The sequence below is a fragment of the Malaclemys terrapin genome, chromosome 2 (genome assembly GCF_027887155.1).
Source record: "Malaclemys terrapin pileata isolate rMalTer1 chromosome 2, rMalTer1.hap1, whole genome shotgun sequence".
NCBI classification, from domain to species: Eukaryota; Metazoa; Chordata; order Testudines; family Emydidae; genus Malaclemys; species Malaclemys terrapin.
The window spans coordinates 45,182,619-45,197,868 of NC_071506.1; the positions used below are offsets into that span (position 1 = coordinate 45,182,619).

The window sequence follows — 15,250 nt, forward strand, 5'->3', positions numbered from 1 at the left end:
CAAAGACTTATGCACATCCATAACTTTTATCAAGTGGGTAGTCCTTTTGAAGCTACACTCATGTGTAAATTTGTGTAGGGTTGAAGCTTTACTTTGAGGCCAAAGGTAAAAATTCATTTGAAAGTTTGAGCAAAAAGTTCAGCTGTTTTAGAATAGGAGGATTGGGAAAAGTATTTTTCCCCCTTACAGTAAAAACATTTTTGCAACCATTTGTTGACCAGCCCTGTTGTCATAAAGCTTGAGGTTTCAATGTTGAAATTGACTATAGAAATAGTCCTTATAGAGATGTAATAAACAGCCTTATGCTGGAGGAAATTTGCTTTGATTTCACCAACATATTAGTGTTTGAAAATCATGTTGTGAACATGCATAGTAGACATTTGTTGCAAAGTGCATTAGTTATGCCCCTATGAAAAATGGCCAATGCAGGTCCTTGAAGCTAAACTGTTTTCATAATCAACTGACCAATGTCACCTTGCTAAAGCAAGGGCTCTTTCCAACCTTGTAAGGTGTGAAAGGGCTAAAGATACATTTATCTACTGATATAAAGAAGTCTAAAGGGGCTGAGGAAGGGCTTCAGTTTGCCTTGTAATGGGTGCAAGAGAGGGGCTTCCTTGCGGCAGTTTTGCTAGAGGATGTGTTTTTTTTGTGGGGTACATTTACAGATCAATTAAAGTGCACACTAACCACCTTAAATACTGTTGTAGTTTAAATGTGAGTTTGCGAGGTGTGCTGGTGTGCTGTAGGTTCTATGGGCACTAGTTAGGGAGCTGGGTCATGGATTTACACATGCTATTTGCAAGGTTTTTTTGCAATGCTAAAGTTGTGAAGTCTTGGAGACAGAAATTCCTTCTATTCACTCTTCTTTTTTTCCATTTTTTCTTAAAAATAAATAAAAATCATACCTAGTGCAACCTATGCCTCCCTTCCCCCCCCCCAAAAAATCCAGTGTTAAGGTTTCATGGTTAAACATTCAGAAATCAGTACATTTCAGCTTGTACGCACAACCTTAACTCTGACTGCTTCCTTGTAATTACAGGAACACAGTATTTCTTAAATAATAGGATATCACTTTAAAAAAAAGCTTCAATTTTCAAGATCATATTCTTCTAAGGGCCCATCTACAGTACACATTTTATCAAAGATCACCTTATAACGTGGGTTGATTTTGCCTACATAGTTTAAATTCAGTTTGGGACTATGTTATGGAATCCTTTTAGAGCTCTGGCATGATACAAAAGAGTGCAGTCTGGTAAATTATCATAACTTGATTCTGTGATGTTATAATGGTGTTTGGCTCCATCTACATAGGCAAAACTAAGCCGCTATTAAACAGTCATGGTATTGTTAAGTTTTAATGCATTCTCTTGACACAATAATATTGTAGTGCAGACAGACCCTTACACTGCATTGTTTTACTAGAAACAATGTCCTATGCAATCAAATTCTACTGGATAACGTGCCAGACCCCTTATTCAGGTGTTTTTGCAAACGCTGAGATTTTAATTTTTTGTCCACTCTATCTGTAGGAGTAATGCATATTTGTAAGCTACATAATTTACTTAGATTCTTCTCGGCTATGAAGTGTTCTATGATTCTTTGTATGAACAAGACTACAAAAACTACTTTGCACATACCTACCTTCAAAAAACTAATTTTATAAATTAGTATCTTATTCATGAATGCAAATCTGATGGCTGCTTTAGGGAATCACACTCCAAGTAACATTTTAAGCCTCGTTCAGCTGAGTCTGTAGATCGGCTTTTGTGTTCCCTACAAGGGATATTAGAAAACTGTATATGCAAAAAATTGCTGATTCTCCATTTTTAATATTGCCATAATTTAATTGCTGTCAAGGTGGACGTCACCCATTTCCAACAGTTCACAAGAAAGTGTGAGTATCAGCTGAGGGAAAATTTACTTTTTGTAGTGACCCATCCATTCCCAGTCTTTATTCAGGCCTAATTTGATAGTGCTCAGTTTGCAAATTAATTCCAGTTCTGCAGTTTCTCCTTGAAGTCTGTTCTTGAAGTTTTTTGTTGAAGAATTGCCACTTTTAAGTCTGTTGTTGAGTGTCCAGGGAGATTGAAGTGCTCTCCTATTGGGTTTTGAATGTTACAATTCTTGATGTCTGATTTGTGTCCATTTATGCTTTTGCATAGAGATTGTCTGGTTTGGCCAATGTACATGGCAGAGGGGCATTGCTGGCACATGATGGCATATATAATAATTTTACATAATTTTCCCTCTGCTGATACTCACACCTTCTTGTCAACTGTTGGTAATGGGCGACGTCCACCTCGATTGCATTGGCCTCGTTAGCACTACAAAAGTAATTTTCCCTCTCTTGATATTCACCCCCTTCTTGTCAATTGTTGAGAATAGGCCACTTCCACCTTAATTGAATTGGCCTCATTAGCACTGACCCCCCACTTGGTAAGGCAACTCCCATCTTTTCATATGATGTGATATATATACTGCTTACTGTATTTTTCACTCCATGCATCTGATGAAGTGGGTTTTAGCCCACGAAAGCTTATGCCCAAATAAATTTGTTAGTCTCTAAAGTGCCACAAGGACTCCTCGTTGTTTTTAATAAGAGAAGAGTTGATTAATCATACTAGTTGAGACAATTTAACTAAAACAGTTTGGCTAAAATCATATAGCATTCAAAGTTTACTATTAAAATAGAATAAATTTGTTTCCCTCCCAATTTCCCTTTTCTACAATTAACATTGCCAGGGCGTCCCTGTTGGAGGGTTAACAATAGCACTAATCTGCTGCAAAGTGCTTCAAAGTTAGAGAAAACTGGCCTTCCTTCTGCTCATGTGGTTCAGCTTCTCCCAGCCCACAAGCCTTTTGTAAAACAGCTGCTCTGACAGACTCCATGGGGGCAAGTAGAGTCCAGCTACAGGGAACCTACTGGAGCATAGCCAAAACTACAACACCCAATTCCAGAAACTTCTGAGTGTGGAGTGCTAATGGTGCATCTGCCTAGCAATAATGACCCTGACTCAATTCATTCCCCCCGCCCTGTTCTCTACAGAGCTCTTAAAGGCATATCTCCCTATTGGGCACGTGGGTTACACTGGCACCTGCTCTGCCAGTGTCACAGATGGAATCAGACAGCCATCTTGTAGGTGGGTCCTCTGTATGTGTAAATAATCCCAAAGCCTTCTACTTACCTCTGGAGACCCAGCAAATGCCTCTTCAGGTCCAGTGTCTTGGATAGTACCTACAGAGATCTTATTAGTCAGAAATTTCCACTACAACTGGTTTAGTTCCACCAATACCATGTCTACAGTGGTGTAGTTAAGGCAGTTGCTGCCATTGTGTCCACTGGACTTTCTCTTAGACAACATGGTAGACATATACACCAGAAATTTGCAAGAGCCTTTTGTGTGCTAGTGCTTAGGCCTGGGAAGTAGGAGTGAAAGTTCGAAATCTCTGATCTCCTCCTACTGTGCTGCCTGAAAAAGGATCATTTGAAGTGTTTTAGGTAGCCAGGCAGTCAGGCAGCGGCACAGACAGCTGCAGAGGAGCTAGCAATCAGAGGAGTTTGAGTGGGAGTTCTGTTGGAGGAGTTTGGGGGGAAGACTAGGAGAACCAGGCAGAGGAACAGACAGGCTAGTGAAGGGAGTGTGTGATGTTCTGGCAGTGTTGTGGTGCTCGCTGGAGGTTTGTTTTGCTGTGGGTGGTGGTGTTTTGGTTTGGTTTGTGTTTCCTGGACTAACAGGACTTAGGTGGGAAGGCTATGACAGATACAAAGGCAGCAGTGGTAGTGATCCAAGCAGTGGAAGATTCAATGAAGATGACTGGATGTGGAAGCTGCAATATGTACATGATCCTGGAGAGGGTACCTGAAAAGAGTTTTGTCTGCATGAAGTGTCGCCTGGTAGAGCTGATGAAAGAAAAGATCCGAGGATTGGAGATGCAGGTGGAAATTCTGGTTGAGCTTAGAAAGGGGTTCGAGCAGATGATGAAGCAAAGACATGAGGAGGCTGAAGGGGGAAGCTCAGACTTGCAGATGGAAGCAGGACCAAAGAACTCTGAGGGGAGACTGCTGGGTGAGGAAAGTGGACAATGAAAGTATATGACTAAGAGAACCAGGCAGAGGAAAAGACAGGCTAGTGAAGGAGAAATAGAGCTCAGGAATAGGTTTGCGGAGTTGGAAAATGAAGAAGGAGCACAGCAGGTGGTCGCTGAAGGTGAGAGGGCAAGGAAGAAGAGAAGAGCAGCTAGCCCTATAGGAAGAGGGGAACAGTCAATGGAGATAATACCAAATATGAGCTCCAGGGCGATACAGGATGGGTGGCAGAGGATTACAAGGGAGAATAGGAATCAAGAGGAGTTGCGGCCAGAGGGAACAGGGGATAGACCGGAGAATTGCACCATCACCAGGAAAAGGTAGGTCTATATGATTGGGAACTCTTTACTGAGAAGAATAGACAGGCCTGTAACCAGAGCTGATCCAGAGAACAGAAGGGTGTGCTGTCTGCCGGGTGCTAAGATACGGGACCTGAGGCTGAAGAGGATCCTAATGGGAGCGGGAAAGAATCCACTGATTGTCCTTCATGTGGGAACAAATGATACGGCTAGATTCTCGCTGGAATGTATGAAGGGAGACTATGCCAGGCTGGGGAAGACGCTCAAGGAAATTGAGGCTCAGATGATCTTCAGTGGGATTCTGCCTGTTCCTAGAGAAAGGCAACAAAGATGTGACAAGATTATGATGATCAACAGATGGCTCAGGCAGTGGTGCTATAAGGAGGGCTTTGGGATGAATGGCCACTGGCAGCCATGGACAGAGGACTGTTCTCTCGGGATGGACTTCACATGAGTAGGGAGGGAAATAGACTTCTAGGATGGAGGCTGGCACAACTGATGAAGTGGGCTGTAGCCCACAGAAGCTTATGCTCAAATAAATTTGTTAGTCTCTAAGGTGCCACAAGTACTCCTGTTCTTTTTACAACTGATTAAGAGAGCTTTAAACTAGGAATTTGGGGGAGATGGTTGGGAGATGTCCAGGTAATCTTCACACCAGATTTTAACATTGAGAGGGAAGAAAACTAAGTAAGAAAGGATACAGCCATGGGTAGGAGAAAGGACATAAGGAGGAAGGGTAGTGTAGATACCAGTCTAATAGGTAGAATGTCTATGCCTAATCAGGTAAAGAATATGAGCGAAGCCAAACAGCAAAAATCGAGATGTTCGTACACCAATGCGAGGAGCTTAGGTAACAAAATGGAGGAACTAGAGTTACTGGTGCAGAAAGTGAAACCAGATATTATAGGGATAACAGAAACATGGTGGAATAGTAGTCATGACTGGAGTACAGGTATTGAAGAGTATGTGCGGTTTAGGAAAGACAGAAATAAAGGCAAAGGTGGTGGAGTAGCATTGCATATCAATGGTGAGGTAGACTATAAAGGAATAAGAAGTGATGGAATGGATAAGACAGAGTCTATCTGGGCAAAAAATCACATTGGGGAAGAAAGCTAATTGTGTGTTCATGGGAGACTTTAACTTCTCAGATATAGACTGGAGGACAAGTGCTAGTAATAGTAATAGGGCTCAGATTTTCTTGGATGCGATAGCTGATGGATTCCTTCACCATGTAGTTGCTGAACCAACAAGAGGGGATGCCATTTTAGATTTAGTTTTGGTGAGTAGTGAAGACCTCATAGAAGAAATAGTTGTAGGGGACAATCTTGGTTCGAGCAATCATGAGCTAATTCAGTTCAAACTAAATGGAAGGATAAACAAACAAACAAAACTGACTAGGGTTTTTGATTTCAAAAGGGTTAACTTAAAAAAATTAAGGAAATTAGTTAGGGAAGTGGATTGGACTGAAGAACTTGTGCATCTAAAGGCAGAGGAGGCCTGGAATTACTTCAAGTCAAAGTTGCACAAACTACCAGAAGCCTGCGACCCAAGAAAGGGGAAAAAATTCATAGGCAGGAGTTGTAGACCAAGCTGGATGAGCAAGCATCTCAAAGAGGTGATTAAGAAAAAGCAGAAAGCCTACGAGGAGTGGAAGATGGGAGGGATCAGCAAAGAAAGCTACCTTATTGAGGTCAGAACATGTAGGGATAAAGTGAGAAAGGCCAAAAGCCATGTAGAGTTGAACCTTGCAAAGGGAATTAAAACCAATAGTAAAAGGTTCTATAGCCATATAAATAAGAAGAAAACAAAGGAAGAAGTGGGACCACTAAACATTGAGGATAGAATGGAGGTTAAGGATAATCTAGGCATGGCCCAATATCTAAACAAATACTTTGCCTCAGTCTTTAATGAGGAGCTTAGGAATAATGGCAGGATGACAAATGGGAATGATATTACCACATCCGAGGTAGAAGCCAAACTCAAACATTTTAATGGGACTACATCGGGGGGCCCAGATAATCTTCATCCAAGAATATTAAAGTATCTGGCACATGAAATTGCAAGCCCATTAGGAAGAATTTGTAATGAATCTGTAAGTTGTACTGTATGACTGGAAAATTGCTAACATAGTTCCTATTTTTAAGAAAGGGGAAAAAAAGGTGATCTGGGTAACTACAGGCATGTCAGTTTGACATCGGTAGTATGCAAGGTCTTGGAAAAAATTTTGAAGGAGAAAGTAGTTAAGGACATTAAGGTCAGTGGTAATTTGGACAAAATACAACATGGTTTTACAAAAGGTAGATAGAGCCAAACCAACCTGATCTCCTCCTTTGAGAAGGTAACAGATTTTTTAGATAAAGGAAACGCAGTGGATCTAATTTACCTCGATTTCAGTAAGGCAGTTGATACAGTTCCACATGGGGAATTATTAGTTAAATTGGAAAAGATGGTGATCTATATGAAAATTGAAAGGTGGATAAGGAACTGGTTAAAGGGGAGACAACAACAGGTCATACTGAAAGGTGAACTGTCAGGCTGGAGGGAGGTTACTAGTGGAGTTCCTCAGGGATCGGTTTTGGGACCAATCTTATTTAATCTTTTTATTACTGACCTTGGCACAAAAAGTGGGAGTGTGCTAATAAAGTTTGTGGATGACACAAAGCTGGGAGGTATTGCCAATACAGAGAAGGACCAGGGTATCATACAGGAAGATCTGGATGACCTTGTAAACTGGAGTAATAGTAATAGGATGAAATTTAATAGTGAAAAGTGTAAGGGCATGCATTTAGGGATTAATAACAAGAATTTTTGTTATAAGCTGGGGACTCATCAGTTAGAAGTAACAGAAGAGGAGAAGGACCTCAGAGTATTGGTTGATCACAGGATGACTATGAGCCGCCAATATGATATGGCCATTAAAAAAGCTAATGTGGTCTTGGGATGCATTGGGCGAGGTATTTCCAGTAGAGATAAGGAGGTGTCAGTACCGTTATACAAGGCACTGTTGAGACCGCATCTGGAATACTGTGTGCAGTTCTGGTCTCCCATGTTTAAGAAGGATGAATTCAAACTGGAACAGGTATAGAAAAGGGCTACTAGGATGATCCAAGGAATGGAAAACCTGTCTTATGAAAGGAGACTCAAAGAGCTTGGCTTGTTTAGCCTAACCAAAAGAAGGCTGAGGGGAGATATGATCGCTCTCTATAAATATATCAGAGGGATAAATAAGAGGGAGGGAGAGGAATTATTTAAGCTCAGTACCAATGTGGACACAAGAACAAATGGATATAAACTGGCCATCAGGAAGTTTAGACTTGAAATTAGACGAAGATTTCTTACCATCAGAGGAGTGGAGTTCTGGAACAGCCTTCCAAGGGGAGCAGTGGGGGCAAAAGACATATCTGGCTTCAAGACTAAGCTTGATAAGTTTATGGAGGGGATGGTAAGTTGGGATAGCTTAATTTTGGCAATTAATTGATCTTGACTATTAGCGGTAAATATGCCCAATGGCCTGTGATGGGATGTTAGATGGGGTGGGATCTGAGTTATTAAAGGGAATTCTTTCCTGGGTGTCTGACTGGTGAGTCTTGCCCACATGCTCAGGGTTTAGCTGATCGCCATATTTGGGGTCAGGAAGGAATTTTCCTCTAGGGCAGATTGGCAGAGGCCCTGGGGTTTTTTTGCCTTCCTCTGCAGTGTGGGGCATGGGTCACTTGCTGGAGGATTTTCTGCATCTTGAAGTCTTTAAACCATGATTTGAAGACTTCAATGGCTCAGACATAGGTCAGGGGTTTGTTGCGAGAGTGGGTGGGTGAGATTCTGCGGCCTGCATTGTTCAGGAGGTCAGACTAGACGATCATATTGGTCCCTTCTGACCTTAAAGTCTATGACTTTTTTAATGTAGCAGTGTTTATTGATCCATAGGTATGTACAGTATTTACAGCAGGCTAAAATATGACCCAGAGCTTGTTCTATAAAGTTAAGGGAAACTGTCAACTTGATATTCTTGAAACTGACAAATTTAAAAACAAGAGTTTTTGAGAGATTAGGCTTAAATAAATAAATAAAATTAAAGAAAACCAGGACATAGTATTTAAAGCATGTGAAAGGGTTTTCTTTTCCATAGGGATGCTTATGAGGGTTCTTTCAGAAAGAGGGAAATTGATTCTCTATAAAGTTTATCAAATGCTTAAAGTCACATGCTTGAAATATCTTTTTCTTCTTTCAATTCTAGTTATCTTAGGTGTTACTTTACTCTACACTAGGTAAAATGTTTTCTAGGCAGATTTGGTTTTCATGTTGACTATGCCCCTGTACTAATTTCCTCACTGAAGTTTTTCTTAAAATACAATATCTGTAATTGAAATATATTTTCATAAGAGTTCTTTGACATTCCCATCAGTATTTCAGTACATCCATTCAATGAATGGGGCTATTGTCTCAGCAAAAGCTTCTATTTTAATGAGACAAATGGTATTTCCCAGCAGGAGACCAAAATCTCATGAGGCAAATTATGGCTGAGAAAACACAGGCTTTAGTAGAATCTTGAAACAAACACCATTTCAGTGTTGTTTTAAGGTAGAGTCTGTAATTTAAATCAATATCTTTGTTTTAAAACAGTAGGCTTAATTACCTGTTAAGATAACCACTACACACTAACATTAGAATTTACTTTAAAACATCCTCCCTGCACTCTCATACCTCCATTCGTTGGCTGCTAAGACGATATGATTTTTGCAGTCTGAATCTGTCTCGTGTCAGGATGACTGTTTCATGTTTGATTTCCATTTTAAATGTACTGCAAACGCTTTTTTTGCAGGGTGGGTGGAGTGGAGTTGAGGTAGGTGGGGCAATTCAGTGATTTGCCCTTCCTGGTACCCAATATACTGTTTACAAGATTGCCTCCCAAGTTTAAAAACAAAAAATGGATAATAGTTCATGAGGACTCAGATTTGCAGTAGGTGATGTCGTTTTCTGAGCACCATTGACTGGAAAACATCACCATGATTTTTTTGCAGTTTTCCACTTCCCACAGTCTCAGCTGAGATTCAGAAATGGGTGTTATCTTCTTCTCTTATTTCTAACCGAAATGGAGTAGCTGAACTGTCAGATGGGTGGGTCTTTGTGTTCTCATCATATGCTTAGGATACTGAGGTTTTGTTTTTAATCTGTTGTAAAACTGTAACCCAATTTACTGGTGGGTGGCTCTGTGACACTTAAGTGGCTAAATGCAAGATGAAAAAGATAATGTGGGGAAGAGAATGAAAAATTAAGTATCAAGAACTTTTTTTTAGCAATTTAACACAAAGCCAATCTCGTCACCATTTTAACACCATCACTGTAGCTTATAGGCAATATATATGAAGTCAAGAAAAACATTATTTCATGCAAAAGAACCATACGTTACATTCCTTCATTAATTTCACCACTTTCTAAGTGGGGTTGTTCTCATTTGTGTGTTTCCAGAAGAAGATTGTGCTGGCCATTCATAGTTGTCATTCTTGAAAAAAGTCTTCTGTGAATGGACAGATTTCACATTGTGCCCTAAAGGTGGCTAGACTCAGACCTTCCAGTCTGTAAAATTAAGCTAGAAACCTTATGAGACTATCTGCATTTCCACTTTGGATTCTAGCTGGAAAAACTCCCAAGAACAGCCTTTCCTGTGTCATATTTGGCACTTGTGTTTCTGGTCTCAGAAGGAAACTGTGGATGGGGAGGGAAGTATTTGAATAAATTAAAAGTGCAGGTGTTTGTTTTAACCGCTTCCCCACTCCCCCCTCCCATGGATAAAGATTCAGATGGGGCATCAAGTGTTTTATCCAAGTTGATGACCAGGTCTGCTGTATCCTTCCCCCTGCCTTGAGTCCTCTGCACCCATGTAGGAACCCTGAGAATCTCTTCACCCCAGCCCCATTCTTTTCCTAATTTCTACCCCACTGCCAGATCCTGTTGAGGACTACTTGATGGAATTCCATCAATGGTCTCTCTGTACTATTACTTGATCTGTCATAAGGACTGCGGTTGAATGATGTTAGGTTAATTCTGTTTCTCCTTCCTTGCTACTGCCAACTTCTGACAGTCCAAGGAGCAAGTTAATCAGGACCACCCTAGACAGCTATATTCTGTAAGATTAAAATAATTGACACCACATATATTACAATGCTGCTGAGTTAAGATGTTCTACAGAGCTTCTTATCAGGTTTGCCAGTATTCTCTAATCTGTGTGTTAGTCTGAGATAATACCACTCCAAGAATAAAATATATTGTAACTGTAATCATTCCTCTGTCCATTGCTTTCCAGTGTTTTCTGTTTTCTACATTGTGTCTTTTAGGATCTGATAGAGCAAACAGTTAAACACGTGAGAGGTTCCATTGAGCTTGATGGAGCCACTCACTTGTATAAAAGTGTTCAGGATCAGACCCTTAGTAAATTCATTAATACATCCTCCTTTTTGTCTTGTATAGTGCCACATGTATTCTTGGTTCTTAAATTATTCTAAGCACTTCAGTGACTGGGGAAAAAGGCATATAGTTAAAATCTCATAAATTTGTGTGCAGTTAATCTGTAGTAAAATTATTTATTTTTCCCCTGTTTAAAATGGAGTAGATTAAATTAAATCTTTTTGTCCTTTAAAAGGTTTTAATATACTCATGTTTAGTAGCTGTAATCTCTTAATGAATGGGCATATTTATATGCTTTCTAGGCAATATTTAGTTATAAGATTATTCATTAATGTTCTTCATGTAATGAATGCACCTAACTTTGCAAATGGAGTTAATGATCCTGATTCTCCAATACTTTACACCAGTTTTATCCCATTATAACACCATTGAAGTCAGTGGAATTAAAGAGGTAAAACTGGAATAATGGAGTAGAGATTTGGTTCCAGTATCTGGGAGTTCCATATAGCAATTTTAAGAAGGAATATGGGAGTTGGGTCTCTTGAGTTCTATTCCCAACTCCAGCACTGATAGTTCTGAAAGTCACTTCGCTTGTCTGTGCTTTAGTTCATCCATCTAAACTTCTATGGCCCCCAGCAGTGTAGTATCTGAGCACATAGATTCACCCACATCACAGAAGTGTTGAGACATAATTAATGTTTCTAAAATGCATCAAGATCTGTAGATGAAAGGTGTAGATATATGAGGGATTTATATATTCTCAGTTTCCACTTAGATCCTGGAGGGGAGCAAATGGTGATAGATCTTTTCTAAAACTTACTGGCTGAGTGTGAAAGCTATAAATAATGTTATAAATGAACCCTTCAGAACAAAACAAACTTAAAGGGTCAATTGGTGGAGTAGTATGTGAATTAGGAGTTAAACATGGAGAGTCAAATCCCAAGTGACAGAAATGTATGCCATACTACTAGTGCTGTGGGTCTGATTCCCACGTACAGTGAAGCCCATTCACATTATTCTGACAGCATAAAGAAGCTGTGAGGTGTGTGGAAATTACTCTGCCAGAGTGGGGTAAAGGGGTCTTGGTATAAGTGAGAATTGGTCCCTCTATGTTTAGAATAGTTTAGTGAATGAATGCACCTTTCTCTGAAATGTAAGACTTTGTTTTGATTTTCTTCTCATAAATGAACTCTGTGCATAAAACTACTGTAAAGTATTGGTATTGGATGTCACATTGGCAACATTTATTTCAGTCAAAATAACAAATAAAACACTCCAGTTGATGCTCTCAGTGGAAGGAGAAAGCTATAATTCAAGTTTAGAGCCAAGGCATGTTTGTGAAAAGATGTAGGAGTCTGGCTTACACACAAGCTTCACTCTTTACTTTTCCCATGGCTAATGAAGCATTTCAGAGGTGTATCGAAGAAAAAAAGAAATTAGCAAATCCTGCTAATGGTAGAAATCAAAACATAAAGACTGAATGAAAACAAAAGTGGGATGTGTCAGCAGCATATCGATTATAGATAGGTAGGATAAAAACATCTTAAATTCATGCTGAAGATATAAAATGAAGCTAGTGTCCTTGCAACAAAAACATCCATGGAGAAACTTTCGTAGTCTTAACTGCATTGTCACCAAGGCGCAATTATTTTTATCAGAATTCTCTCTGACCCCAGCTTACCTTAGAAAATTGTAACTCTGATGACCAATCTCACCTATTTCCCCAGAGGGATTTTAAAATACAACCAGTGACAAAGCAAGAACACTTCTTGCTTGAGAAACTGGAACTCCAGGTCCTCTTACTTCCGTTGTTTCAATGATTGATGTGTGTGCTAGTGGTCTCACATAGCTTATTAACAGAAATCCATCTGAGTGAGATTACCTTGAATCTATTTAGGCCTTTTCCACATTAGACCTTCTAAGTAGATGTGAAAGCATTCTTCACGCATTTAAATGCTGTTGTGATGTAGCTTGCATTTACATGCAGTACAATTATAGGACCTTGGTTAGATCTTTTTTATAGCAGGTTTGCACCAGTATACTACCACTCACTTCAGTAGAGTTACTCCTGATTTTACATGGAGATAAGCATCATGGCCATAGTCTTCAGAAGCTATGCTATAGACTTGCTGGGAATTTGTAGCATGACAGTTGCCTGAGTTCTCAGGGTCAAGGGGGCAGAATAGACAAATTGCTAGACATGTTGGGAAATAGTTGGCAAATGTTGTTCTGCTCCCATTGTGTTGTGTTTCTCTTGGTAAAATAAAACTGATTTTTTTTTTTAAATTGTCTCTATTAGAAAATGCATACACATTGCCTTTCTCCTCAAAATGAATCAGTTCTGTTTCTTTCCCTTTAATGAATCACTGCATGCAAAAAAATATTAAAGCTGATTATCAAGAAAAGAGATTAAAAGGTAAAAATGGGGGGAGAGGGGGAAGCTTTATTAGAACCTAGATGAATAATATTTTGAAGAGAGGGATGTTCCAAAGAAAATACACTTGTTCTGGTTCAGAGGGTGCTCATAGTCTTAGAATTGGGAGAAATGGCCTGATTAATTATACTACATTGCATTCGCTGCTGTTGTAAATGGAACCCTTGCTACGTCAAACAAGCTCAAAACAGTTAGGCAAGTCATGGGAAATTATTTAACATGGAAATCCCAATCCAAGGAGTGCAACATTGTTGCTGGCAAAAGGGCATCCCATGTATGGAATAAAACAAGAAACAAGTTAGATTAAAGCATGAGAAGCAAAATGTTTTTGCAGTGATCCCCAGTGACATTTAACATGAAGTAAAATAAACATTTTTTCAGGCTAGAGGGTTTTTTCAACTTTTTTTTTCTTTCTCTTTTACAGTGGATGGAACTGAGGTTTAACACTTTGGCAAAATGCCCACACTGCAAAAAAATGTAAGTTTCCTAAAAATGCTAAGTTTGTTGGAGAGACATTAGAAACAAATTTAAAGTAGTTAAACTTATGTCAAATATTATTGCTAGAGAACAGGCTGACATGCAGATATTTTGTTTTCTATACCTGAGAATACTGAGACTAAAGAGCGTAATATGTGCCAGTGAACCCTCCCCTCCTTATTCCCTACAAGTTAGTAACGGTTTAACATATGCAGGTTAGGTTAGTAACTGCTTTAATTTGATTGCCATTGTATGTCTGAGGAAGAAATAGATGGCTAACAATAGAAAGAGATGGATTACTACAACTAACAGCAGCTTACATTTTTATTTAATGTCTTTGAAGCTTACCATTTCATGCAGTTAATCGGGATGTTGCATAAACGTACAACCCACCTTGCCTTCAGCTTGAGAGCAATAGGAGAAGAAAGGAAAAATATTTATTACTTTGGAAAGTATTTTGTTTTTTCTCTGTTCCCAAATGCAAAGCTTAATTCATGTTAAGCAAGCTATTGCAATAAGATACTTAACATTTAATATTTATGGAATAATTTCTAACTTGTCTACTATTTGGTAAGGAGTGAGAAGTTACATTAAGACTAAACTTTAAGAAGGAAAGTTAAGGAAGCAAACCACACATTTAAAATATATATTTAGAAAGTAAGTTTAACTTTTGCAACAATTGATTGGACATGGTAGTAATTATCTTCAAATGGCACTAAAAATGGTGGCTCCCAATGTTGCCCAGAATGTATGTTTGAAGCGAGATGATTGCAAATAAAGGGCATGAAATTAGAGGTGAAAATATTAATTTAGCTGACTTATTTCCCATGCTAATGTTATTCAGAGGATCCTGTCTTCTCTTGTTATATTTATATTACTTCCAGTAATGGGAGTACTATATGTTTCACTGAGCAAGGGAAATACCACCAGCATTGGGGATATATTATATGAAAGAACAGGCAGATGCCTAGTGGACAGTTTAGGCCAAGACTTTAACATTTAGGTACCTATACAAGTGGCCTGTTTTTTAAAAGTGCTTGGCACCCTGCACTGGAGTCATTTTGACACAGCCAGCACTTTGGGGGCACACTTCTGGAAATCTTGGGCTCAGTACATGTGAATGACTGCATGGGTGGCAGGCATTTTCCCATTTGTCTAGGCTAACAGTTCTTAAACTGTGGGTTGGGACCCCAAAGTGGGTCGCTGTCCCATTTTGAGGGGGTTGCCAAGGCTGGTGTTAGATTTGCTGGAGCCCGGGGCTGAAGCATGAGGACTTTAGCCCTGGGTGGAGGGGCTCAGGATCACAGGTCCCCTGCCTGGGGCTGAAGCTCTTGAGTTTTGGCTTTGACCCCCACTCCTCACCTGGGGCTGTGGGGCTTAGGATTCGTCTTTGGCCCCCCCTACCCAGGACAGTGGGGCTCGGGTGGGCTCAGGCTTCGGTCCCCCCTCCTGGGGTCAGGTAGTAATTTTTGTTGTCAGAAGGGGATCATAGTGCAATGAAGTTTGAGAACCCCTGGTCTAGGCCAGTGAACCCTGGAGTCTGCGTTAATT

The 15,250-nt window shown here is 39.8% G+C and overlaps 1 protein-coding gene across 2 annotated transcripts in view; it reads left to right on the plus strand.

Annotated features, from left to right (window-relative positions):
* PIP4P2 (phosphatidylinositol-4,5-bisphosphate 4-phosphatase 2) overlaps positions 1-15,250 on the plus strand; it is a 62,860-nt gene that overhangs the window by 24,262 nt on the left and 23,348 nt on the right. For both annotated transcript variants that reach the window (XM_054018383.1, XM_054018384.1), the window contains exon 5: positions 13,647-13,699. In XM_054018383.1, the coding sequence (XP_053874358.1) occupies positions 13,647-13,699 (53 nt within the window). The remainder of the gene's footprint in view (positions 1-13,646; positions 13,700-15,250) is intronic.